Here is a 27,907-nt window from a genome sequence, read left to right on the forward strand (position 1 = left end):
ACTTGAAGAATAAGCTTGCTTTGAAAGCACTAAAGCTTCTCTTTCCACACTGATTTTTACTATTGCTGACAGCACAGCAGGAGTCATCAGGAGTTGTTTCACTCCATATCTCCTTTTGCTTACTCCATTTTGAAGCAGGGTGGTAGACCCTTTCCTCCAGCAGGATCTCCACATCCAAATTCACCAGTGTGTGAGGGTTCCCATAGCAGATGTTTCCTGTTCTAGGGCAGGGCATGTTATCTACAGCACACTCCTTGCCCAAAGGGACAGAGTCAGCATCAGGAAACTCTGTTTTTCTCTGGAAGACTGAAAACACTTCAGAAGTTAAAGGAAACCCTCACATACTATAATAAGCTTTCAGAAAAGGAAGTTGCAGCCCTTTCATCTTCAGGGAAGGAAGGAAACTCCCTGGAAAAGTGCTTGGTAGTCACTAAATCTCTGAAAATTTGCTAAAAAAGGAGACAGACTACCCCTATTTCCAAAGGCGGTATTTTAAGAGCTAGCTTTGCAGAAGCATGCACATATGAAGCTATAGCAGGCTCCAAAATATACCACATAGATAATGTGAATCAACATGAGGAAGTGTGTTTTAAGTTAAGGTCTGGAAATTTCAGCACTCTAAGTAACATCATGAATCAGCTTGTTTCAATTATGCTGCTTTGTGAAGTTTAACAAAGCTGCAATGGAACTTAATTATAATGCAGCGTTTATTCCCCCCACCTCCCTGTGTACAGTCTGCGGTACTGTTAGTGATTTGTATCAATGACCCACTGTGCCATTGAACGTACTCATGCCAGCTCTTCTGTTCTTCAGTTTGTCCCTCTGAAAAAGGCTATGATTTTGAACAAAATAACTAGAGCTCAAGTGTGGATTTAAGCGGACACACTTCATTTCATGTCATTTAAGCTCAAGCAGGAAGGAAGCTCCCTGGAAAAGTGCTTAGTAGTCACTAAATCTCTGAAAATTTGCTTCCTTCTTTTTAAATATATTGCTTCATCTCACAAAAAATGAAATTGAGAAAATGCAGATTTACTTATGGATAGTCTTGGACAGCAAAAGGGCATTTAATTTTGTTTTTGAGTGGAAGCTGTTCAGGACAGACTCAGAAGGACCATAACTGTGAAACAATTCCCTTAAAAAGGAAAAGCTTATTTTGGATGCATCAGCAGGACGTGCCCTCCAGCAGGGTTCTACCATGCTGTGGGTCATATGCCAGCAGTCAGATAGATTGAAAGCTGCTCATGGAGGCAAGTGGTTCCTCCATGTGTGCACCACCACATGGGGGAGTTGTCTATCTGGAACAGTGCCTTGTTCTCACAGCAACAGTTTGAGGAAAACTGCAAGAGGAAAACTTCCCAACATAGGAAGGAGGCTTGCTCCCATGACCACCTCCATTGTACCCCCTATGGTGCAGAAGCACAGAGAGCTCAATTCATTGTTCTAGAGGAGCACTAGCTACCAAAACACTAAACCCATGCAAAAGATTGTAAGAAATCTTTATTTCTGGTAGCACTTCCTATGGTTCAATGGAGATGCTCAAAAAGGCAGATTGAAAAATTGCAAGAGGTCTTGTAAAAATGATGCAGTGTGACAGGGAAAACTTGCTTGCTTTTCTTGTTATTTAAGACATGGCAAACTAGGTGAATTAAAAAACAGAAAATATTTTGCTACCGTTCTGACAAATTATCCAGTAGAAAACAGAAAAAGATCCACACTTACATGCAGCTTCATCCACTGATAATTCACTGGCCAGAATCCCACCAATTTTACTAAAAGATGGCATCTGTATACCGTACTTCTCTAGCTCCTTTCTCATGTTGCTGATTTCTTCCTCTGCTCACATGAAAAAAAAAGAAATATTATCAGAACAAAAGTATAAGAATTGCATTATGAATCACCATACCTACAAATACAGGTGCAATGTTTTTGAAAGCGCTTGTGGCCAGGGCTTCTTAGCAGTTTTTCCCCCCCATTTTGAAGGAATCTAAGACATGACAAGTATTCCATGCAAATTCACTCCCTTCTGTCCTTCAGAGATTGATATTCATTAAAAATAGAGCCTCCCACCTATTTAATTAGGATGTGTTCAGAACAACCTTGCAGGAGTAGAAAGACCATAACAGAAAATATGCACAGTGTTAGCAGATTTACCGGGTGAAGACACCATCTAACATATGATTAGATAAGCAGTTTATTACCTGTGAAATCTACTTTTCCCAGCAGGTCCTGGATCTGTGGTGCTAATCCTAGTTTGAACAGATATAAACTGCAAAGAAAATTAGAATTCAATAAATACAATAAACAAGTGAGTTTTGCAAGCAGGGATCAAAAAAGGTAGATTTTAAAAACAACTTAAATAACGCAGTCCTCCAAAAGGATTATTTTGCACCTTTTATTTAAATGACTTCACCCCAACTTCAGAAGTTCTTTTCACTGTTGCAGCCCCTCAAAATCATTGCCACTGCCATTCTCACCTTTCAAAGCAGTCTTAAATGCAAGTTAGCTATAGCAGGAAAAAAAAACCTCACATGACTATAGTAATAAACCAGGTTCCTCTGTTACGCTGGTCTGCCTGCCAGTCTTTCTTTTTGGGCTTTTAAGGAGATTTTACTCTATGTTTGAGACAGGGACACAGTCCTGGCCTAAGCACTGGGTGTCATACAAACAGTTATGGAGATCAACAGCATCATCGGGCTATGCTGACTTTTTTGGGGGTCACTACAACAAAAAGGCAGAGGAAGAAAAAATGGTATGAACATTAGAGACTCATATTTTTGCTGTTCAGCACTTCCAGGAGGATATTGAGCCATGTGCATTCCTATGCTGCTTTGTTTGGAAAAACTTATTAACCACCAGGTGGTGCTGAAAATGTGCCTCGAACCCTGCAGGGAACACAAGGTATTCCCTGGAACTCTGTATTAAAGGTATAATTTCACTTGAAACAGCTTGCTTAATGCTTTTATAGTGTAACTTGAACCTCACAGAACCCACATAAGGTCAAAAGCAGGGCGTCTTGGCGTTAAGAAAACTGGATAGGAGGCATCAGGAGCAGGGGAGAAACAAAGGGGAAAGGGCAGTTCCCAGGTGAAGTTCCCTTTGCATAGCCCATGCAGAACTGCAGTTCATATCAGACAGAGGTTCATGGGTCTTGTTTTGTGCTTAGCTCGTGTAAAACATGCCATAAAAACCAGATCTGAAAATAGTGCGAGTTTATTTAAGATATGTGCTTGTTATTCTACTGCTTCCTAGGAAAATGTTTTGAAGCTTTCCAGCTTCAGAGTGTTAGGTTGTCCAGGATGTAGCAGTGGTCTGCTTGCAAAGATAATTTGAAAACTAAATTTTTCAGGGAAAAGATCTCATAAGTACTGCTATTTATGAAGAAGAATCACTGTTAGTATCTTAATTTAAATTAAGCAGTTCTTAACCTCATTTAGTCCAGGAACGAATCCAAATTGACTTTTCACAAGAAAAATGGTGCAAGAAATGAGACATATGCCTTTGTATTTTTCAAGTTGGGCTTTAGATATTGAAGTTTCAACAGGAGAAAACCAAGAGGGTAATTATATTCAACAGAAGTCTAGAAATCGTTTGCTAAGTCACTCCTTCCTGGCCAGAGCAGTGTTGTATTTGACAGTGCAAGTTGTTCCACATACTGTAAGTGCAACGGTCTTGATTTCAGACTTGAACCAGGACATATCAAAAAAATATATTTAAACCATTTTGCTTAGAGTTATTATTTATCTTCAGACCCTCTAGCAGCTCAAAGATCAGCAAACCCCCACATAACCAAAGGCTTTCCCTGTGAAATGTTATCATTTCAGATGTCAAATAGACCCTTTGATTAGACAGAGCTTTTCACTCCTATTACCTACAGTTAAGGCTATTTCATGCTTCTTAAGGAGCAATTAAAAATAATCTTATCAGTTTTAATTGATGTGCATGAATGAATTCCTGTAGGAAAAATCTCAACTAAAGATGGCTTCAGGATTTCCAAGAATGAGAATAAGAAAATATCCTGTGTTAAATTTACATAGTTTTGTTGGAAATCTCAAGAATCATGTTGCTTCAGACTTGGTAACAACTAAAAAAGAATGGCCAGGTCAACCCCTCACCTCTCTGAGAAAGTGCTCAATTTTCCCAAGTTATAACCCTTTGAAATTTGAGCATGTGCTCCAAGATCACAGAATCACAGAATCAACCAGGTTGGAAGAGACCTCAGCGATCATCGAGTCCAACCATTGCCCTGACACCACCCTGTCGACTAGACCATGGCACTAAGTGCCATGTCCAGTCTTTTCTTAAACACATCCAGAGATGGTGACTCCACCACCTCCCTGGGCAGCCCATTCCAATGTCTAATAACCCTTTCTGAAAAGAAATTCTTCCTAATGTCCAACCTGAACCTCCCCTGGTGAAGCTTGAGGCTGTGTCCTCTTGTCCTATCGCTAGCTGCCCGGGAGAAGAGGTCAACTCCCACTTCACTACAACCTCCCTTCAGGTAGTTGTAGACAGCAATAAGGTCACCTCGGAGCCTCCTCTTCTCCAGGCTAAACAACCCCAGCTCCCTCAGCCGTTCCTCGTAGGTCAGACCCTCCAGACCCTTCACCAGCTTGGTCGCCCTCCTCTGGACTCGCTCCAACACCTCAACATCTTCCTTGAAGTGCGGGGCCCAGAACTGGACACAGTACTCAAGGTGCGGCCTCACCAGTGCCTAGTACAGAGGGACGATCACTTCCCTAGGCCGGCTGGCTACACTATTCCTAATAGAGGCCAGGATGCCATTGGCCTTCTTGGCCACCTGGGCACACTGCTGGCTCATGTTTAGCCGGCTGTCGATCAGCACCCCCAGGTCTCTTTCCGCCGGGCCGCTCTCTAACCACTCTTCCCCCAGCCTGTAGCGCTGCATGGGGTTGTTGTGGCTGAAGTGTAAGACCCGGCACTTGTTCTTGTTGAACATCATGCCGTTGGTCTCGGCCCATCTATCTAACCTGTCCAGATCCCTCTGTAGGGCCTTCCTACCCTCCAGCATATCGACACTCCCACCCAGCTTGGTGTCATCTGCAAATTTACTGAGGGTGCACTCAATCCCTACGTCTAGATCATCTATAAAGATACTGAACAGCACCGGCCCCAGAACTGAGCCCTGGGGAACACCGCTAGCGACCGGCCGCCAGTTGGACTTTGCCCCATTCACCACCACTCTTTGGGCTCGGCCATCCAGCCAGTTTTTAACCCATTGAAGAGTCCACCCATCCAAGCCCCGGGCAGCCAGTTTGTCTAGGAGGATGCTGTGGGAGCATCCTCCCACAACAGATGCAACAGAATTCAGCATTTAAACCCAATGGTGATTCTTCATATAGTGGTCATGTACATACACTACAGCTGCAAAGGTGAAAAGCCTGCTTGTAATTTCTGTTTCTAGATGTTGTGGTGCTGGACCCTGAAAACAACAGGCACATGGACTTTTCCAGGGTTGGTGAATCCTGTACTGATACCCTGAAGAGGATGCTCTGACAAACCCAGAGTAGAGCAGGTGAGGTGCACAGTGTGAAGCTGGTGGGACAGACACCAGCAGGTCAGTAGTTACAACAGCAGAAGAGGAACAGAACTGGACTCCTGCAGCTCAGTGTTCCTCTGACACCAACCCAACTGGGAACACTGCTGGCCAAGCAAATGCCCTGTTCTTAATTCTATTTTTTCCCAGACTGCTTTCAATGTAGGCTGTGAACCATTCCATACTGAGACTGGAGTTTGATTTGAAAGACTCAAGTGAAGGGCTTACAACATACATTTTAGGAAAAGGCATGGAAATAAATGAAGCTCAACAACTGTTTCTTCAATTCTTACATCCTGCATGGGATGCAGGCACAGGGCCCTACACTTTCATGGGAAAGCATTATAATGAGAAGCATTGCAGGCTTATTCTCTTTCAGTGTGGCATGATACATTTGATATGAAGTCCATTTCCAAAATAATAGCTTGTAAGTATGGAGTTATAGCTTTGTGATGATATGCAGCAAGGAAGAGTAATTTAAACAAAAACTTGGAAGTGAAAGCTGAGACAACACAGACTAATTCTGATGCTGGCATAAATCCTAGGGCATGTCAAGATAGAGAAAGCAGAACTTCTAACAAAAGGTCAACCCATTGGAAAATTCAGTTCAAGATGAAAAGAGTTATTGGTATTGCAACGATTAGGCAGATATTAAGAAGGTGTCTAACTGACGGGCTTATTGTTCATGTAGCATTCAAATCCACAGTTGATAAAGTCCTCCTCCATACATGAGGAAGCAAATACTGGAAAACTTCATTGTGTTTTTCCACCTCCCACAAAGCATCTGAGCTGGCCCATAACGTGGCCAGAGGGGCACACAGCCCACCGTGTCAGCCTGAGCTGGTTAACATTAGAGCCCCATGCATCCACTTCAGGAAATCACTTCAAGATTACAAAAGACACTCGCTGACAGAATAGACTGCACTACCAAGTTTTAGGCAAGAGCTACCCTCAAACAGTCCTTGCAATGCTGTCCAGTTAATATTACAGCAGGCATAACAATTTCAAGTGGCAACACTTGTCAAAGATGACAAAAAAATACCAGGGCTGTCAAGTTTGAACATCTAGCATTTGAAAGAAATATGATGAACTTTGGTGGCATGCCCTATTTACTGGCAGCGAGTGCACATAGCAGAGTGCAAGAGTGGACACATCATTTCAAGGAATAGACCTTAAAAAATTTCAGCTATAGCATGTATTCAATAGATTCTGACCTATAGCCCTGGAGCAGCTGATGTGCCTTTGAACACCGTTAGGAACGTAGAAGAGAGTTTGTGGTGTAAGTTAACTATGTTTTCTACAAGCCTAGTTGCAAGAAAGTAATGAAAAGTTCTTCATGTGCAGGAAATGAGCTAGGAGAGCCACAAGAGAGAGGAGCTGTCTGCCAACACCACTGCTCCTCACACCAGGGACAGCACGAGGCAGACGTTTGCTACTTTTAGTGCTAAACATCAAGAAAATCCTTAAGGCAGGACGTAAAGAATTTTAAGCTCTACCTTCAGTGGTGTCACCAAAGACTTCCTGACTTTACATTCAAAATCAAGTTGCTCAGAACTATAAAATCTTGGAAAACATTAACTTTTACTTGAATGACCTCAGAATACAGTAATTATTTGCTCCTCTTTTGGGACAGAAAGATGTCAGTTCATCATCTTTTTCACTCTGAGCAGCACATCTGCCCCAAGGTTATACTAATATTTTGCCGAGTTTTTGCTCATTTATTTGGTTTCTGTTGCAGTATGTGTTTTGAAATGGTATGTGCACTTTGTGAGGGAGTGTACTCGTTGAGAGAGGGATGCGTGCACTAAATTCAATAGTCCTTCATTTCTATTTTGAAAATAATTTGGCCAATAGTCCTGACAAAGTTGGACTTTTATCTCCAACTTTAGACTAATTAACTTGTAAATTCTGACAGATTTTGATATACTGGTTACCCTAAAGCTATTTCAAGACTTACACTCCTAGATTTGGCAGTTGCTTTAACTTTTACTCCCATTACCAGTTACCTTAGAGCATGAATGCAATATATCATCCTGGGGATGTTTTTCCTATCGTAGACATCTGTAGTCTCTGGATAGAAGATCTAAAAAACAAAGAGCAAACAGTTAAAAGAAAAGACATATTACTGAGCAGAAAAGTATCTAAAATGAGCTCTCTGCAGAACCATGCCTTGAACTTACAGAATTTCAACTGTTACTTCTATACAACTGTATGAATCAAGTCTCTCCTGATGTTATTTTAATTTTATCAGTATTTTTCATAAGGAATAATTTAATAAAGCATAAAAGCTACTTAACAAAAGGGAAAAAAAGGAAGATAAGCAGACACCATTCCAGCAAGATTTTTAGAAAAGGTCCTTCGGCACAATCTCAGCCAGTAAGGCTTGTCCTCCTACAGACACCCAAAACCTGGGATGCAGTTGAAATTTGCAAAGCCTCATTGCGAACCAAACCTATCAAGTATGGTTTAAAAGTGCAACATTCAAATTGCCAGCACCCCTAACGTTGTGAATACATCATTTACAGAGAAATATATTCAGAGAGAGGAATATTAAGCAATTTAGCCAAAAAGTCACATCATAAGTTCCAGTTCTTGTTCTACTACTAATTTGTTCCTGGCCTTGGTCCCAGTCACTAAACACTGTTTCTCCACAAAAATGAAATAAAAGATTTAGCTAACCGTGAGAGTTGGCAGCATGCTTCCAGCCCAGGCCAGGCACTCAGGGCAGTGCTGTCCCACAGTTAATAGGTCAAGGCTGGGTAAGTCAGGAGCACAGTGCCCTCTTCATCATTTGCTCACAACAGCTTTGGGAGGGAGACTCGGGAAAGCTTTTGGTCATGGCCATTCTCCGTAATAGAAGTGAAACCTTTCAGAGGAGGGATGGCAGGGTCCAAACCAGCCAGCTGAACAGAGGACTCAAGTTAGACAAAAAAAAGCCTGACCTGGGAAAGGCAGGACCCTCCCCATCTCTATGGCATTTCTGATGGCAGTCATGGGTGCCCTTTTCTGTCTATGGGCACCTGCAGCGAGTTTGCCTGCAGTGACTGGCTACTAGTCCCTGCAGACCTTCAGGCAGCTGTCTGAGCATCCCCACTGTGCCCTGCCACAGCACATGGGAAAGCGCCAAGGCTGCCCCCACCCAGCCACCCCAAGGCAGCTGCTGGGCAGCCTGGGCAAGGGAGTACTTGCCCAGGCTGTGTGCAGGTGCTGAAATGTCCAAACAAGCAGAGTAGGTGTTTCCACATAGCCCTTTCTTAGAGGATTTTCATCCAAAAAAGACTCACTGGTGGCCAGAAACAGCAGTAGAGGGGGGAGATGACAAGCAAAGACCCACAAGGAGGAAGATAAATATAAGAGGTGACCCAAGAAAGCAGCTGGTGGAAGAGGAGCAGCAGCATAGCCTGAAGCAGATACACTGGAGCGTGCAAAGACAGTCTGGAAACAGGGTAGAGTCAGAGAAGCTAGGACGTACATTAAGAGGAAGAGGCAGCAAAAGACACGATGAGAGGTAGTAACCTAAAGGAAGCAAATATTTACATTTTCTGTTTTAAACCATATTCCTTTCAGGCCCCCCCAGAGATTGTACTAGCAATAACACACAGCTAACACACTGCTAGCATCCCATTTGTCTTCCCCCAGGAGAAGCACCCTGAGCATTTCCACCCGCAGGACGCATCCACAGCGGCCTCAGCCCACGCACACCGGCAGCAGTAGCACATAACTGACACTCCCACTGCTTTCAGCATTACCTTCTCTTCAGATTTGTTTCCTGAATGACCCCTTCCCTGTAGACTTACTGTAAGCAATGGTTTATGCTCAAGCAGATGAAAGGAGATCTCAGTGAGTCAGTGCCTTGAGCCAGTTTCTTTGCTAAGATTTAAAGGCTTACCTTAGGCAGACCAATGGACTCCATTGCTCTTAACCACTGCACAGTGTTGTCAGTGTGCCGAAAATGAAGACCAGATCTCTATTGGAAACAGAAGATTATAAAGCAAATTAATTGTCTAATTATCAATCCTCCTGTTGCTTCCCAATTTTATATCCTGAAGTTGAGTTCAGGGAATTTTCCCTTGTTTGAACCTAGAGACTAAAACATCACAGCTACAATCCTGCTAATGAAGCATCCTACCACATCAACAGCCCCACGCTGTCCAGCTCGTCTTTTATGTAACATAATCCACATTTGTACCCATCTGGGTGCACTGTGACTGAAGTGGCCTTTTGTACAGCCCTTCAGTAGTCTTTGGGAGTAAAGGCTGGCTGTCAAATACCAGGAACCACTACCTCCAAAATACAGAAGTAGTAACACTGCTCAGCACTACTGTGAAGAACAGATAAGGAGCTCTTAGTCTCTCTTCAGATCCTGACCCTCCATACAACCTATGCAAGCAGCAGTTAAAAGAGCAAAGTGGGACAGTATTTTAATTTTTTTTTTTTAATTTTTAAAGAGTCAGGGTAAAGAGCGAAAAGAAGCCTGAACTCAAATTTTTGAGATTTTCAAGAAAAGCATTTAAATGTAACCAGGATTCTTAACCATGGTTCTGTTAACCATTTGGGACCTAGAAGAGCTTAATTTCTCAACTGTCAAGAGCATCCAGTGATTATACCTTAAAAATGTCAATTTTATATTTTTTTTTTGACCCTCCACTTATTGAGATAACGCATTCCACTGTGGGACTCCTGCATATGCACATATATATTTCTACACTACTGAGAATCCTGGAGTTAATAAACAGCTCACACAAGTAGCAAGCTAAGCTTACTACTTACTGGTAGCTTGCTTTTTGCTTCTCAGTGTTAAATTTGGTAAAATAAACATGCAGATCTAATGAAGTGAATGTCCTTCCCTATAAGATGAGCAAAATTGGAACAGTTATCAAATCTGACTACTGAATTGCTCTTGGCTCCTATTCCTAAATGAGAAATAATTGTATAAATGGTAAAGCTCATGTTCTCCCTGGAGCCAGAAGTGTAATTTGTTCAGCTTTAAAAATATTAGGTGACACTAACATAGTCTAAGGGTAAAACTTTTCTAACTTATCATGCTGGCTTCTTAGTGCTGTGTGTCTTCCATCTAGTCCTGACAGTCTTACAAGAGATGCAGAAAGTTAACCAGCCATGCTTGGGTATCTTTAGAAGTTGGAAGACAGACATTATATTTTTTTACCTTGTCGGTAAGAGAACTGAAAAAGTTACTACCTTATAGCGCGCCTGCTCCACATCGTAGATCTTCTTGTCTGACACTACATTAGGGGCAAAGAATTTTGCAAGCTTAGCAAGGTAAACACCGTTTCTTAAGCCTTCCTCCAGCTCCGTAGTTGGGGGCAGTTCTTCTTCCAAGCAAACCTCCATCCACCTACAGAGACATCATTTGAGAAACACTGTTATTGTGATTTTAATAGAAGTGACATCTTTCACCCACAACCATCGTACTTTTAATGTCACTACCACACATAATCATAACAGAAAAGGGCATGGGCTAAGGAGAAAATTCTTGTATTCGTTCACATGACAGATCAAAATGACTAGAGAATCATATTTGCACTGTTTGGTCATGACCCATCAATAACCAATCATGCTTTGAAGTATACATCCTTTAAGGGGTCTAACTCAGATCTTTGGAACAGCACTAGGCTTTTAAATAGACAGTAATTTCTGGGTTCTGGGACAGGAATTAGCAGGGCTCATTCGGAGAGCTTTAAACTAGATTCGAAGGGGGATGGGGTAGTAGCTGGGCTTGCACCACTGGGGCAACACTCTAGTGTTGAGGTAGACCAGGAGGCCTCCCATCCCCCTGGGGTGAAATCGGTGTGCTCAGCTCGCTCCCTGAAATGCCTGTACACCAATGCACGCAGCATGGGGAATAAGCAGGAGGAGTTAGAAATCCGTGTTCGGTCAGGGGGCTATGATCTAGTGGCAATTACAGAGACTTGGTGGGATGCCTCGCATGACTGGAATGTGGTCATGGATGGCTATGTCCTGTTCAGGAAAGACAGGCCGCTAAGGAGAGGTGGTGGAGTTGCTCTTTATGTGAGTGAGCAGCTAGAATGTATTGAGTTCTGTCCAGAGGCGGATCAGGAGCGAGTTGAGAGTTTGTGGGCGCGAATTAAGGGGCAGGCTGGCAGGGGTGATACTGTTGTGGGTGTCTATTACAGGCCACCAGATCAGGATGAGGAGGGTGATGAGGCCTTCTACAGGCAGCTGAGAGCAGTCTCGCAATTACAGGGCCTGGTTGTTGTGGGGGATTTCAACTACCCTGATATTTGCTGGGAGGCCTACTCAGCCAGCCATCCCCAGTCCAGGAGGTTCCTCCAGTGCATTGATGATAACTTTCTGATGCAAATGGTGGATGAGCCAACTAGGAGAGGAGCGCTGCTGGATCTTATCCTCACTAACAAGGAGGGTCTGGTTGAAGAGGTGAAGGTTGAGGGCAGCCTTGGTTGTAGTGACCATGAGATGGTAGAGTTCAGGATCTCATGTGGCAGGAACAGAATAGCTAGCAGAATCACAACCCTGAACTTCAGGAGGGCCAACTTTGGCCTTTTCAAGCAATTGCTAGGGGAAATCCCATGGGACAGGGTACTAGAAGGTAAGGGGGCCCAAGATAGTTGGTTAGCATTCAAGGACTGCTTCTTCCAAGCTCAAGATCAGAGCATTCCAACAGGTAGGAAGTCAAGGAAGGGTACCAGGAGACCTGCATGGTTGAACAGGGAACTGCTGGGCAAACTCAAGTGGAAGAAGAGGGTGTACAGATCGTGGAAGGAGGGGCTGGCCACTTGGGAGGAATAGAAGTCTGTAGTCAGAGGATGTAGGGAGGCAACTAGGAAAGCTAAGGCCTCCTTGGAATTAAACCTTGCAAGAGAGGTCAAGGACAACAGAAAGGGCTTCTTCAAATACATTGCAGGTAAAGCCAACACTAGAGGCAATGTAGGCCCACTGATGAATGAGGTGGGGGTCCTGGAGACAGAGGATAAAAAGAAGGCAGAGTTACTGAATGCCTTCTTTGCCTCTGTCTATACTGCTGGAGGCTGTCCTGAGGAGCCCCGGACCCCTGAGGCCTCAGAAGAAGTCAGGATAGAGGAGGAATCTGTCTTGGTTGATGAGGGCTGGGTCAGGGACCAATTAAGCAACCTGGACGTCCATAAATCCGTGGGCCCTGATGGGATGCACCCGCGAGTGCTAAGGAAGCTGGCGGAAGTCATTGCTAGGCCACTCTCCATCATCTTTGCTAAGTCGTGGGCAATGGGAGAGGTGCCTGAGGACTGGAGGAAAGCAAATGTCACTCCAGTCTTCAAAAAGGGCAAGAAGGAGGACCCGGGTAACTATAGACCGGTCAGCCTCACCTCCATCCCCGGAAAGGTGATGGAGCAACTTGTTCGTGGTGCTGTCTCTAGGCACATCAAGGATAGGGGGATCATTAGGGGCACTCAGCATGGCTTCACCAACGGGAAGTCATGCTCAACCAACTTGGTAGCCTTTTATGAGGATGTTACCCGGTGGATAGTGTGGATGTGGTCTATCTCGATTTCAGTAAAGCGTTTGACACAGTCTCCCACAGCATCCTCGCAGCTAAACTGGGGAAGCGTGGTCTGGATGATCGGGTAGTGAGGTGGATTGTGAACTGGCTGAAGGAAAGAAGCCAGAGAGTGGTGGTCAATGGGACAGAGTCCAGTTGGAGGTCTGTGTCTAGCCGGAGTCCCGCAAGGGTCGGTTCTGGGACCAGTTCTATTCAATATATTCATTAATGACTTGGATGAGGGATTAGAGTGCACTGTCAGCAAGTTCGCTGATGACACAAAACTGGGAGGAGTGGCTGACACACCAGAAGGCTGCGCAGCCATTCAGAGGGACCTGGACAGGCTGGAGAGTTGGGCGGGGAGAAATTTAATGAAATATAACATGGGCAAGTGTAGAGTCCTGCATCTGGGCAAGAACAACCCCATGTACCAGTACAAGTTGGGGACAGACCTGTTGGAGACCAGCGTAGGGGAAAGGGACCTGGGGGTCCTAGTGGACAGCAGGATGACCATGAGCCAGCAGTGTGCCCTTGTGGCCAAGAAGGCCAAAGGCATCCTGGGGTGTATTAGAAGGGGTGTGGTTAGCAGGTCAAGAGAGGTTCTCCTCCCCCTCTACTCTGCCCTGGTGAGGCCGCATCTGGAGTATTGTGTCCAGTTCTGGGCCCCTCAGTTCAAGAAGGACAGGGAACTGCTCGAGAGAGTCCAGCGCAGAGCCACGAAGATGATTAAGGGGGTGGAACATCTCCCTTATGAGGAGAGGCTGAGGGAGCTGGGTCTCTTTAGCTTGGAGAAGAGGAGACTGAGGGGTGACCTCATTAATGTTTATAAATATGTAAAGGGCAAGTGTCAAGAGGATGGAGCCAGGCTCTTCTCAGTGACATCCCTTGACAGGACAAGGGGCAATGGGTGCAAGCTGGAACACAGGAGGTTCCACATAAATGTGAGGAAAAACTTCTTTACAGGGAGGGTGACTGAACACTGGAACAGGCTGCCCAGAGAGGTTGTGGAGTCTCCTTCTCTGGAGACATTCAAAACCCGCCTGGACGTGTTCCTGTGTGATATGGTCTAGGCAATCCTGCCCCGGCAGGGGGATTGGACTAGATGATCTTTCGAGGTCCCTTCCAATCCCTAACATTCTGTGATTCTGTGTAATTTAAGCTGAAACCAGAGGAAAACAGAGTGCTGTGTATTATTGACGTTTGCATTTACAAACCTCTGTGATAGCTATGCCATGGCTGAACTGCAAGGGCATCAAGGCCAGCAATGTGCCTGGCCAGGCTGGTTCCTGCAGCCAATGTGCTCTGCAACCCAAGCTTGCAGCGATGCTCATCTCAGTACAGAGCACTCCTGCAGCTCGTCCTCCTCCCACAACACGCAGCAGCTCTCCACATTCACCTGTGAAATGCATGGTGCTGGTGCTGGAGGAAGGAGTGAAGCTTTTTGTTGAAACAGCCCAAGGTACTTTATGCATTGGAGGTCTGCCTGGCAGTGAATTGGCTGAAACATTCCTGCCACCCATCAGGTGGGATGGCTTCTCATCAGTGACTAAATCCTTCAAGGTGGTAAACTAGTTGTTATGTTTTTGAGACTTAGATGTGATAGATATGCTACTAGATAGAAAACAGTATTACTAAATACATAACCAGTTCAGAAGGCCAGTAACAGACAGAAGTGTATTATCCGGTATGTTTATATTGCATAGCAAGGAGAGACTGCTACCAAAGCACTCCTGAAAAAGGTTAGCATCCTAATTACTGGAGCAGAAGTTCCTTACATTGGTGGTCTAAGTGTTTTGGACCTGTGATATTATTCTTATTTCTAGTAGCAAAATCACATTACAAGAGCTATAAATCTAGTTAGTTCTTTCCCAACATAATTTTTGGTTTTGCTTAGGCAATCTCTGCTGTTGTTAGAAGGACAATAATACCATTGCAACTGGACAAGAACAAAGCCAAAAACGTTAGTTCACCTTACTTACTGTCACTAAGGCAGTGTTGCTGTATGCTGCATTAGACAGCATTACAAATCTAACATCACCTCCACAGGAGTGACTTCAGAAACCACCAAGCTGGGATCCAAGTTGAAAATGAGCCAGTTTTTCCCCCACCATGGAGAAAAAAAAAAGCTCACTACATCATTTTGTTTCACATTAAAACTCAAGACAAATGACCTACTCCATTACACTTTTGGATTTGTTACAGGACATATGAAAGTTGTTTCACTGAAGTACAGACTACCCAAATAGCTCTTCAGGAAACCATCAGCCATAAATCTGGGACAATATCACACAAAACTGCATGAAGCAAGTGTCATTAGTAGAATTGTAGTTCATAGTATAAAAGCTGCTTCGGTAAGGAGAATTGTATCCCTGACAAGTTTCCCTGCCCCATCCTGCATTGCATGTTAATGTGTTATAGGTCCATGCCAAGGGTCCCAAAAGTCATCCGTATTAATGACATTTTATAGACTAAATAGATATACACACTAAGGCAAAATGTCACAACATTTTTCTTCTCCAAAACAGAGGACAAGGAAGAATAAACAAAGAATGTGTACTCCCAGCAAATGTGGGTTTCACCTGAGCCAGTTAGCTTTTTCTATAGAATTTATTTCCTAAAATGTGTCTTCTAGAAAAAGAGTTGTATGGGTAGCAGGAGGAGCTTGCTGAGCCACAGGAGGTATCCACCATGAGCTGAAGCTGGCCCGGTTGGCCAATGGACCATCGCTAGTGAGATGAACTGTATGCCCCCAGAGCGGTGTTTGGTACCTTGCACTGGATCCTTTACACTTTTCATTCTTAGTTGTCTTATGAAAACATTTTTCTGACATCTTCAGTCCAGGGCACCAAAAGAAGATTACGTTGGAACTATCTTTGAAGATACAGACATATGCCCCCCAAAATTGCTTTTCTCCTTTCCGGTACAGAATTTTGCTACTTAGAGGCAACTTTCCTCTGGGCCAAAATCAGCTGTTGCAGGAGCTCCCGCTAAAAGCCAGCCAAGCCCTGCTATTTGCCCTTCCATCACAAGCAGCTCTTCCTTGGGCTTTCCTTCACCATACAGCTGAGGTTCACCAGCAGAAAGAGCTCCACGTGTCAGCACTGGCCCAGGTATTGCATTTAACAGCCTTATAGTCCATTAGCATTGCATTGCTTAGTGCTAAGAAGGAAAAGCTAATAGCAACCTGGGCACGACACTAGGAGAGAACAGCAGCCTTCAGAGCAGGTCTAGGTTATAATTTATAACTCTCCAGATTTCTGTTCCTGTGACACAACGGGCTTGCTATTTGTAACCTGCTGCTGATTTTGGAAGACAGGTGAAAGCTCAACATGAACCGGCAATGTGCATTTGCAGCCCAGAAAGCCAACCGTACCCTGGACTGCCTCAAAAGCAGTGTGGCCAGCAGGTCGAGGGAGGGGATTGTGCCCCTCTACTCTGCTCTAGTTACAACCCACCTGGAGTACTGGGTCCAGCTCTGGGGCCCCAACATAATGACATGGACCTGTTGGAGCGACTCCAGAGGAGGGCCATGAAGATGATCAGAGGGCTGGAGCACCTCTCCTATGAAGACAGGCTGAGAGAGTTGGGGCTCTTCAGCCTGGAGAAGAGAAGGCTCCAGGGAGACCTTACAGCAGCCTTCCAGTACCTGAAAGAGCCTACAAGAAAGCTGGAGAGCAACTTTTTGCAAGGGCATGTAGGGATAGGACGAGGGAAAACAGTTTTAAACTGATATAAGGTAGACTTAGATTAGATATTAGGAAGAAATTATTTCCTGTGAGGGCGGTGAGACACTGGAAGAGGTTGCCCAGAGCAGTTGTGGATGTCCCCTCCCTGGAAATGTTCAAGGCCAGGTTGGATGGGGCTTTGAGCAACATGGTCTAGTAGAAGGTGTCCCTGCCTGTGGCAGGGGGGTTGGAACTAGATGATCTTCAAGGTCCCTTCCAACCCAAACCATTCTATCATAGGATGCATTTGAGTGGGTTTGATCTGGTTTTATAGAAGGGTCCATATAAAATTGAGTCATTCCCCAAGCTCTAAATGAAATGCTGATCCAAGTTGAAAACTTGTCCTCAGCTTTTCAAAGCTCCTATTTTTCAACAATAGCAAAACTATTTTGGACTTGTTTCCAGCATGGTGATGAGCCTTTAAGATTAATCTGGAACTATCCTGTTCTGGATAGGGAGGCTACCCTGTCTAGGGGGTAAATGCCATACACTGAGGAACAAAGAGGAAGCAGTATGAGGAAGCAAAGAAAAAAGCAAAAAAAGAAGGGTAATGAAGAATACAGTTGTCAATCCAACAAGTCCAGATAAACATACAAGCAAACAAGTATCTTTTTAGAAGGAGAATGTTAGTAATGCAGTGGAAAAAAGGAAAAAAAAGTAGAGAGAAGCAAATGGAGCAGACCTGAAAGATGCAAAGAGTTTCTCTCCATTTATAGCTAAAAATCTATAAGTGATATCCATTCTAGGAAAAAAAAAAACATAGGTCTGCAATAAGGCAACTGTCATTTACAGCTTTTGGAAATTAGTCTCCAAGACTGAGAACACAGCTACAGCTGTATTATGTATAAAACAGGTTTTACCAATGTCTGGAAGTTGCAGGACTTTACAGAATCACAGAATCACAGAATGTTAGGGATTGGAAGGGACCTCGAAAGATCATCTAGTCCAATCCCCCTGCCGGGGCAGGATTGCCCAGACCATATCACACAGGAACGCGTCCAGGCGGGTTTTGAATGTCTCTAGAGAAGGAGACTCCACAACCTCTCTGGGCAGCCTGTTCCAGTGTTCGGTCACCCTCACCGTAAAGAGAGAGCTTTAGCTACAGCAAGATCTACTGTGAAAGGATTTAATCCATTTTGCACATGTTTAATCAGAAGGAAAAGCCTCAGGATTTGCATAAAATCCTGCAAATATACAAAAACCTTGTAAGTTTTAGTTATGCAAACAGCTGCCCAACTCTGTTACTCTGTCTCCTAGTATTTATTGAGACATCTGTAACACTTTTCTCCCCAATGCTTGCAATTACAGTATTTTTGTTCCCTTTAGACCGATTCAGTTAAAAGGGAATTGTGGTTTTAAACAGAAAGAAGCATTACTTTAAGGTTGTGAGGTTCTGCTTTTTAAGACACAGTTTGGTGAGTTTATGAAAGTTATATGACATGGTGACGACAACAGCAGACTGGACGGAGAAAAACAGAAATCCTTCTACTTTTGTTTCTTTAAGTGAAACAGAGAATATCCACCTGACAGTAAGGATTTATAAGTACCTTTGGAGCAATTTTTCTTTGGGGTTAAAAAAGCAGCATTGACTTTGGCACACCCACTGTGTTCCTGAGCAACAGCATTGCAGCGTCAGCATCAGATTCAAGTCTGTTGCAGAAGCTGTGCCCACAAAACCTAGTTAATACCGTGGCTATAAAAGAGGAAGGGCCTATAACTCAATGTTAGACAGTATGTTTTTCTTCAGTATGAAGCTTGTGGAATAAGACTATTATAGCTATCAAATGTGCATTTCTGCCATTTTTTTCTACAGTGCAATCCCATAACTAATACTGTTTTTAACAACCTTAACTTACTGACAGGTATATCCATGAAAAACTGCCAGTGGTGAACATGATGGTTGACTTGTTCACTAACTACAGCTAAACCCAAACCACACTCTCCATGGTGGAGGGACAAAAGGCAAAACATGCAACATCCCTGAAGTCCTGAGTAGCTATCATTAGAACAGCCCTGCAGAGCTACCCATGCCAGTTTTAGTCTTATTTGGGTTCAAACGCATAAACAGATGTTTTCCTGAAGAGAGATACTTGAGATCATACACCAGTATGCATAAATACAGCCTGCTTTTATTGTCATAATACTGCAGTACTTGCCAGCACAGAAACAAAGGATTTGCCCTAGACAAAAACTCAAAACCAGGCTTGATCAATGGAAATCTATCTCCAAAACTTTAATTTTAATACATAGTACTGGAAAGCCTGCCAGTAGCGAGTATTAAGGTACAATTTCCTTCTGCTTTGCTCAATTCTGTTTTGACTCTTGGCAACCCAAGGCAGAGCAGTTCAGTAGTGAATTTCTGGCAGGAACAGTGATGACTTCTGTGCCAGACCCATGAGCAGTAAACAGCATGCTGCTCACCAAGAGATTCCAGTCTCCGCATCTGACCACACAAAACAGCAGCAGTTTAATGAGCCCAGGCCTGCACTGTAAAAGCAAAAAAACCCTGAGTCTCATTCAAGGCAAGGGTCAAGGGAACTGGAAGCACCAGAGCTGCACTATGAACTTAACCAGTTATGAAGTTGTCATTGACAGTCTGTGTGGTCAGCAAAGCACACATGGCTGGCTAAGGGACTGGAAAAGCTGGAGCCAGTGTTCAGCAAAGGACAGAATACATTGTATAACCCACCCAAAGCCCATCGCATTTTGCACACACTGGATATTGCAGCAAAATTTATACTTGTGCTGCCCTGCCCTTTCAGATTTATGCTGCAAGATGTGGATCCAAGGGCACCAGCTTTTTACCTCCCGGGAAGCAGACCTTTAGAGAACCAAATACAGGACTTGAGAGCCAAAGCTCAGAACACTGGGTGCCACTATGAAAATGGTATAGGGAAAACAAGGTAAAGATAAGATACCACCCATTTACTACTTTCCTGGCTCACCACCACAGCCTTTCAGTCTGGTTCAGCACATGCATACTGTGAGGAAGTGAAAGACTGTTGACCTAGAGATTACAATACGGCCATCTCATTCCAAACAAAGGGTAAAAAAATCTTGTTGCTAGAAAATGAGAGTAACAACAATCAGTCCCAAAGCAAAATGTTAGAATCTAACTTTAAATGTTTATGAAGTGGTGGGATTATTTTTAAGTCAAAGCTTTTGTTTGAAGATACTTAGAAATATACAGTAGTCTGAAGCATGAGAACTCACCATTTAGAGTTCCACATTAATATGACTGTAGTTTTTTAATCTAAAGATTTGTTAAGAAACCTCAGCTCTTAACTCTTCGGTTTGCTTTTGTGTTTTAATGCAAAAAAGGTGGGTTTTTTTTCTGCAGCAATAGTCCCATAAACATTGCCTTAAAAAGGAGGGTGAGAGCAACAGAAGCAAGCTAAGTGTATTGCTTGGCTAAGCAGGAGTGGTGGTGGTGGCATTGACTTGTTTGTAAGGAAAGACTGTGTTAACTTTGGAATTTGTTCTCCTTAGACTGCAAGGTTTAGCATGATAAATCTCCTAAACCAGATACTTTAGAAAAAAGTTGTTTCACAAACAGCCACAGGCTATTTCCAGAGCAAATGCGTGCAAAGCTTCCAGCCATTCCGTGAAAATAGATACAGACAATTTGAATACCATCATGGCAAAAAGTACGGGTTGTATAAAATAGCTGCACAAACTTGAAGGCTCTACTTAGAGGCTGTGGAGAGCAGTGACAGAGCAGGCAGCTGAGAAAACTACTTTCTTCAGACCTTTTTTCTCACACTTCGGTGCGTTCAGCCTCATATCTTCCTCACAGTTGAGAGCCCTGGCTCAAGTCAGAGCTACAGCCCCTCTACTGCCAACTTAATTCTGGAGCCAGACACCCTGGCAATGACATCTTCTAAATTTGAGACTGTAGATTCATACTCCAGTGACAATCTCTACTCAATCTCAAGTTCTATCCATCCTAAAAACATACTTTGAAAGAAGTCAACATTTTGTGATCGTGGGTCACCAGAGCAGTGCAGGGAAGAAAGGTGTGATGCAGGTCATTCCAGTCATCACTTCTCTTTAGTTGAATACAAGAAGTGACATGAAGATAGCATCGTGGAAGACACCATGAACCACTTGGCTACACAAGATCTCAGAACTTTAGCACGTAAAATGAGCATCAAATCTTTTAGAAAGAGATTTTGGATTAACTTGTAGTGCTTTAATTTTTTACCTTTCTGTAAATCAGTTCGAATTCGAAATTGCATATCTCTAAGTCTCCAGCTAGTGTTAGATTTAGCAGCATCTCAATTTATTTTTATGATTATGAGTTCACTAGGGAGGATACTGAAAGTCAGTAAGAGCTACACTGAAAACTATGAAACATTCATGTATGGATTCTTTGTGCGTAAATGTCAAAATAATACGGATCTCACTGCGTGTTTCTGCATTTTATTGAGTTGCACACACCTGCATTAAGTTTGTTCCAACATTCATTTCCTTGAACAAAGCCCTTCTGATGCACTTCATATTCAATTCAGATGAGTATCAGAGAGCAACATTGACGACTTGCCCACCCTGTACAGCACACTAAACAAGCAATAAATCATTTCACTAACATTTTTCCACACCAGATTTCAGGTGCCATGGCAACACTGCCATACTTACAAAATAATCTTAAAGGTGTTATAAAATTCTGGCTCACAAGATGGCAGCACAGATACTATTTGTTGTTTTAATCTGTTCTATTCTGACCATCCCTTATGTGGGTTAATCAGTGATTAGAGTCCACAAGGCAAGGTGCTGCTCAGGAAACCTGCTCTGAAGCCCTGGCATGGCCCCACGGCCATCGCAGGCTGCTGGGCACCCAGCAGCAGCCAAGTCCTGCTTACTCAGCACTTCTACAGTGAGGGGGAGGGAAGCTAGAGACTCTCCAGCAACACCCCAAAAGGCAACAGCAGTACATGTGCCTGCGTTTTGTGACAGCCCCCAACCTTTGCAATCAGAAAGGCCTTGTTTTGCTGTCTTCTCTGTTTGCAGAGACATTAAGATTTAGCACCGGGTATCAACCACAAACTGGATGTCTGCTCTGCGAGATAACGTGCTAAGCTGGGGCCAGTGCTAACAAAGCCCAGGCTGATGGTCACAGGGAGGCCTCATCTTGTCCCCCTGCTCTTGGCATGGCTCCAAGATGGCAAGGGCTGGGCACAAATGCTGAAGAGGCAGGTGAGAAAGCAGTACTGGGAAGGGGAGCTTGCCACACTGGTAGAGGCTGAAAAGCCACAGCGAGTATTTCTCCCTAAGAAACCTCACCTAATTCTTCTCAGCAGAAAGAACAGTACCCAACAGGTTACCTGAACAAATGAGGTGGAAACATGAAGTCAGCATTCAAACATTTCGGGGGGGGGGCGGGGTGGAGTGTCTGGGGAAGGTATGATCTGAAGTATCCCTTTTTACAGGAGGAATTGGTTTTTCATTTGGTTGAGAAGGGGGAAAAGGATGAAACAGAGCAGTCCTCTCCTAAAAACCTTGCAAACTCTGTGTGACTAAGTTAACACAACTCAGATTGACATGCATCACCTAGCTGCAAAATCTCAACCTGTTTTAACAGCCCTCTCTCAGCAGAGACCACAGCAGCAGAAACACGAGCCTGTCCTGTGCTAGTTTGGCAGTGGTGTCTCAACGGCCCCTGGAAAGCATAATTTCAGACAGATGACAGATTCAAACCACTAATGGAATTTCAGGTAGTGCAGACTTGAGCTCCATAGCAGGTCCCACATGCAAACACAAAGGGTCTCCCTCCAACCCTACAAATCAAATAATGCTTTTATCTGAAAAGGAGGTAAGCTGGATTTGGCATGCGAATTTATCTAAACTTAGTATTTTGCCGGTCTGGATAGACACTGATTTGACAAACAGAAGCAGTCACCTCAAGAAAAGGATTTTCATACAGACTTGTTGTGGAAATGTTGCAGAACAAGTTATTCCCCCAAACACACAATGTTTGCTTTAGAAAAACACAGTGATTGCAGACTCCAAGACCACAGCTTAGACTTGCACATTATACTGTCTTGCTACATGCTACTGCAGTTTGCTTTGCCCTATTATGTCTTCTACAGCTGCAGTATGGTAATACAGTTTAAGGCACCCTCTCAAACTCAACATATGGTATTTCAGATTTACCAATTTAAAGGGTTCTGGCCTGGCATAATCTAATTGTCCTCCAAGCAATCCACTTGAGCAGAAGAGCAGCAGAAGATATGTGCCTTTGGCAAGTCACAAAAACGTTACAGTAAAATGACCAATAATGAGTTCTTCAGATAACCTTCACAATTTCATCACACAATAGCCCTACTAATCTTAAGTCACAGCTACAGTAAGTCTTTACCCAAAGTCTACACCCTGCCATGGCAGTAATTACTATCCAAATCCACAAAAAACAGAGCTGTAGTCTCTACAAAGTGATATATTCAACAGAGACTTCGATGAAGCTACTACTAAAATCAAACCAAACCTATATGTCAGGGAACCCGCGTCTTTTGTTCATCCTCTCCCAAATTCCAGTGCATCACCAGATGTGCTGTTTCTAGCAGCTGTCAAGCTAGCCACACATGGAAGGACAGCTAAAGACACATCAAAACAATACAGTGTTTTTTACATCAAGATCTGGTATTTTGTGTTTGCCTGTTACCACTGCACAGTGCTTTCCATGCAAGTATTAAGTCCTCACCGGTCCAGAGGTATACTACCTTTCTTTGCAGGTAAGATGACAGGCATAAAACATTACCACCATGTCTATAATCAACACACTTTTCTAGGGTAGAAAAGTGACCCAGGGCAGTACCTCCAGTGTGGATTCAGTATAAAAGCTTGTATGTTGTTTAGGTGTTAAGGCCAAGTCCATGATTCAAGACTAGCAACAAAGACACAGCTCTGCCTGCAGACCTGTGTATTTACTTGGCAACTGATGCAGCTTGGTCAGCAGAAACCCTCAAAGGAGGCGCAGACTAAAGTATGTCGAGACCACTCAGGAGATCTATGGCAGAGCAAGAAACCAAATTCAAGCGTGGCAGGATGCAGTCTGCTGTTCTGACTACTTGACCAGGTCAAGTCCATTGGATCAAATTTGGGTATTTATATTTGACTGTTTAACATCTGACAAAGGTTACTTTGTGAAACCAACTAGCAGCAAGCATGCAGGTACAGAAACCACAAAAAGGACCCAAGCAGCACATCTACTAGACAGGCAGCCAGGGACTCTTAAAGAAAGGTGCAGGAGAGCAGCCAAGTAAGAATTAAAAGACACTGATGAGAGAACAAGATGTTAAAGAAGTGAAAAGACTGAAAGAGCCAGCCTGTGAAAGGCTGAACTGTTGTTAAAAGTATTTAGTGTTATGTAAACACTGCAAAACAGCAACAAGAGGGAGTTTGCAAAGTTTAAACTTTGTCCCATGTCAAAAAGAAGCACAAAACACAGGAACAAAGTTAAAACCAAAGCATTTAGGTGAGAAACTCCATGCACAGCACCTACAGTTTTCTTCTGTTTTCTTCTTCCCATGGTTATGCAAGCAATGCTCTCCTCCATCATTTTGACTTTCAGTGGCTGGAAAGACAGTACTCCCTTACCTACTCAATAACAATCTATAAAATATTGAGAAGCATATGCATACAAATCAGGACTGCAGTAGGTGAGAAAACTGTAGGCAACAGTAAAAGAGCATTTAATCCACAAAGAAGTTAAAACCCAAGAAATTCATGGTATTGCTTTATACTGGTGAAGATAAACAGCCTTTCTGTAACAGAAAACAAAAAAATTCACAAGTGCTCTGCAGCCTGACCTTTATCATCAGAACAAACTAAGAATTGTTGAACAAAGCTTTGGATCCTCCAGGACTATATCATTATCCCAGTTTCAAAACTGTGTAGTGTTTTCTACAGAGAGCAGAGGCAGCCAGTTAACACTGATTTGCACTAAGGATAACATCCAAAATTTCTATACGATGTGTAGATACGAGCTGTGGGTGAAGATCTGGCTGCAATTTTGTCAGTGCAAGTTGGAATTGTTTTTGAGGACATATGACTAAAAGCTGCATAAAATAGTCCCAGGCTTCTCAAATACATCTTTCTACACAATATTTAAGTCAGGAATAAAGCCATTCCTTTAAGAAAATGGACCTGAGAAAATAAGTGTTAGAAGAAACTGATTTAGATGCAAAACTCCAAAATCTTCTGTTGAAACAGCTTATATTAATGCACTTAGGTAGCAACAGGACATAGTGAAAGTGAAGATGTAGTTTGAAGACTAGACTAGGAAGAAAAAACTGATTGTGACCAGTATGGTAAAAAATTAACAATGTATTTAATAGTATCTCATGCAACAAATACCCAGTACCTGGCAACAGCACTTCAGTTTGAGGGTTTTGAGATCACCATTCCCAACACCTGTGCACACAAGACTATCTTGTCTCCAAGATCAAACAGTGAAATATCCCTATCTGACTAATAACCAAGTGATAAAAATCTGTCCTCTACAGATGTAGCCCTGGGGAACACCACTTGTGACCAGCTACCAACTGGATTTAACTCCATTCACCACAACTCTTTGAGCCCAGCCATCCAGCCAGTTTTTGACTCAAAGAATACACCTCTCCAAGCCACGGGCAGACAGTTTCTCCAGGAGACTGCTGTGGGAAATGGTGTCAAAGGCTTTACTAAAGTCTAGGTAGACAACATCCACAACCTTTCCCTCATCCACTAAGCAGGTCACCTTGTCATAGAGGGAGATCAGGTTAGTCAAGCAGGATCTGCCTTTCATAAACCCATGCTGACTGGGCCCGATTACCTGGTTGTCCTGTACGCACTGGCAAAAGTGGGCTATGGGGACACCCTTTGACTCAAAGGCAAACAGGTCAATGGTGTATCAAGTCTGGCTTATATTACCGAGCACCAGCCAAGAACCCCACTGCCACATGACTTAACGTACCAGTGTATAAAATCATTTTCTTCTATCCTGAAAAAAAAAAAAAGGATTTTTTTTTCAATAATTTGAATGGGCAAAACATTGCTATGAGCAATGAGCATCTACATCATTGGCTGACTCCCCCCAGCCAGCCCACATGTTCTGGCTAACTCACCCTGTAACATAACCATTACTTGTCCATGGCTGACCCAGGCTCTTCTGCCCTGTAACACCATTCCCACTGCAGCTGCTACTCAGGGCAAGCCATGAATGCCTCTGGATATTCAGTGTCATCATGTCAACCGCCAGCAGAAAAGCAAAGAGGCAGGTGGCCCCTTGCCAGCGGTACCCAAAGCCAACAGTGTTGCACACAGCAGCTGCACAACCCCACCCAGAGTGCTATAGCCATTACTGGTCACCCTGTTTAAACACAAAATGCCATATGCATGAAAAGTCTTATTAAACCCACTTTTGAATGTTTAAGACTACTTATGGGAAACCTCAGTGGTTTACACAAAGTGGCAAATGTAAAACAAAGTGCTTCTTTGTTTCCCATTCATGCATGAAGGGGGAATAAAAATGGAAGAAATTTAAAATAAGGAAAAACTTCACAAGTTTTAGAGACTATTTCAAACTAGTTATGGAGCTTATGTACTACAACTGTGTTTCCAGAGAGATTTCAGCTTACTCTAACCCTCTAGCAAAGCTTTAGGTGCATGAACCCTTAAAAATGGTTTGCTTATTGATTTCTATAGAAGTCATTTCTCTGAAAAACAAAAACCACAGAGAAGCTCAATGGAAACAAAGCTGGTGCAAACCGCTTAAACCAACACAGTGCCCTATTTGGAAATACCCCTCCCCCAAGATCTCCAAGTGCCTTCAGGAACAGGAATTAATGTAAAAACCTCCATATTAGAAGACAGAAGTAGTGCCAGTCATTTTTATTTTGAAATCACCAGTGATACACAGGACAGGCACCCAGGCATCCTGGTCAGTCCCCTTTCATTAGGAAACTAATTTTTAGGCTGGTAAAGCTCACTTTACTATTGTCACAAAAAGATTACTCCATCTTAAAAAGGCATGAGGGGCTACCATGCAATTTCACATTAAAAAGATGACACATTACTATTACACTGAGACTCCTCCAAAGATACTTCATACAATGATGTTTACTGAAGTGGAAATTAATAGGACAAGAGAGAGCAAACATTACAATGCTTTACAGGAACACTCTCTTGATTTTCTTAACAGCAGTAACTCAGGGTCTCTGATGTACAGTCTGCCACCAATTTAACACAGCAAAAAAAATTCCCCTACACCCATGAACTTGAACCAAAAAAATATTTTAAGTCAATTTACCTTGCTGCCAAGCCTGTTAATGACCTAGATACTTTGATCAAGTTAATCAGCAAACCATCACAGCTTGCTAACTCAGTCCTACACCGAGACTTAAGTGACTTACGTTGCAATTTTGACCTGCGAATTTGCTGCTCCTTCTCTTCCCATATCTCTGCACTTTATCCCAAGTGAGTACAGCGCCTGCACAGTGCCAGTCATAGAGGCTGGGAAGACACTGCTGCAGTTACAGCCAGAAGCCACACAACCCTAAAACTGTACCCCCACTTCCCCCAATCATTTGTAGGGCATGTTTTTGCATGATCTTAGGAGGGCTTGCATATTTTGAGCTACTAGTAGTTGCAGCCTGCAGACCTTGACTGTCGTGGGCAGTACAAGTCCTCCTGTAAGAGAGGGCCATGGAGATGCTACCAGCTTTCATGGCAGTCTCTCCAACAGCTAAACTTCCAGCATGCTGAGAATACTAAAAAACCCAATACAAATCACCCTGCATGGTGGCAGGCAAGGCAGCAACGGAGAGTGTGGAGACGCTAGTCATCCACCAGTGCTGGTAAAGCAACTGCCACAGGGGAGAGGAAGAGGAGTACAACTGTCACCGTGCCACACGGTTCCTGTCAACATGAGAAATGGGCAGGAAGAGCTGACCACAGCAGCAGCCAGATAATGGGGATCAGCAGGATGGATGCTAGGATAGCAAGATTTACAGTGGTGAAGAGAAAGCCCAGTAGACAATGTTGACACACTTCTGAAAGGGGGTGTGGAGGAGTGGTGTCCTTTAGCCCAGGTCAAGAACAAGATGCAGCAGTATCCCAGTAAAAGGAAGATTT

General features: G+C 43.5%; 1 protein-coding gene across 1 annotated transcript in view; it reads right to left on the reverse strand.

The window, feature by feature from the left end:
* IQGAP2 (IQ motif containing GTPase activating protein 2) overlaps positions 1-27,907 on the reverse strand; it is a 136,611-nt gene that overhangs the window by 54,168 nt on the left and 54,536 nt on the right. Inside the window, exons 3-7 of the mRNA XM_068422192.1 lie at positions 10,754-10,910; positions 9,444-9,521; positions 7,561-7,637; positions 2,199-2,266; positions 1,720-1,833 (exon numbers count right to left, since the gene is read on the reverse strand). Coding sequence (XP_068278293.1) covers positions 1,720-1,833; positions 2,199-2,266; positions 7,561-7,637; positions 9,444-9,521; positions 10,754-10,910 — 494 coding nt within the window. The remainder of the gene's footprint in view (positions 1-1,719; positions 1,834-2,198; positions 2,267-7,560; positions 7,638-9,443; positions 9,522-10,753; positions 10,911-27,907) is intronic.

The sequence above is a fragment of the Nyctibius grandis genome, chromosome Z (genome assembly GCF_013368605.1).
Source record: "Nyctibius grandis isolate bNycGra1 chromosome Z, bNycGra1.pri, whole genome shotgun sequence".
Lineage (NCBI taxonomy): Eukaryota > Metazoa > Chordata > Aves > Nyctibiiformes > Nyctibiidae > Nyctibius > Nyctibius grandis.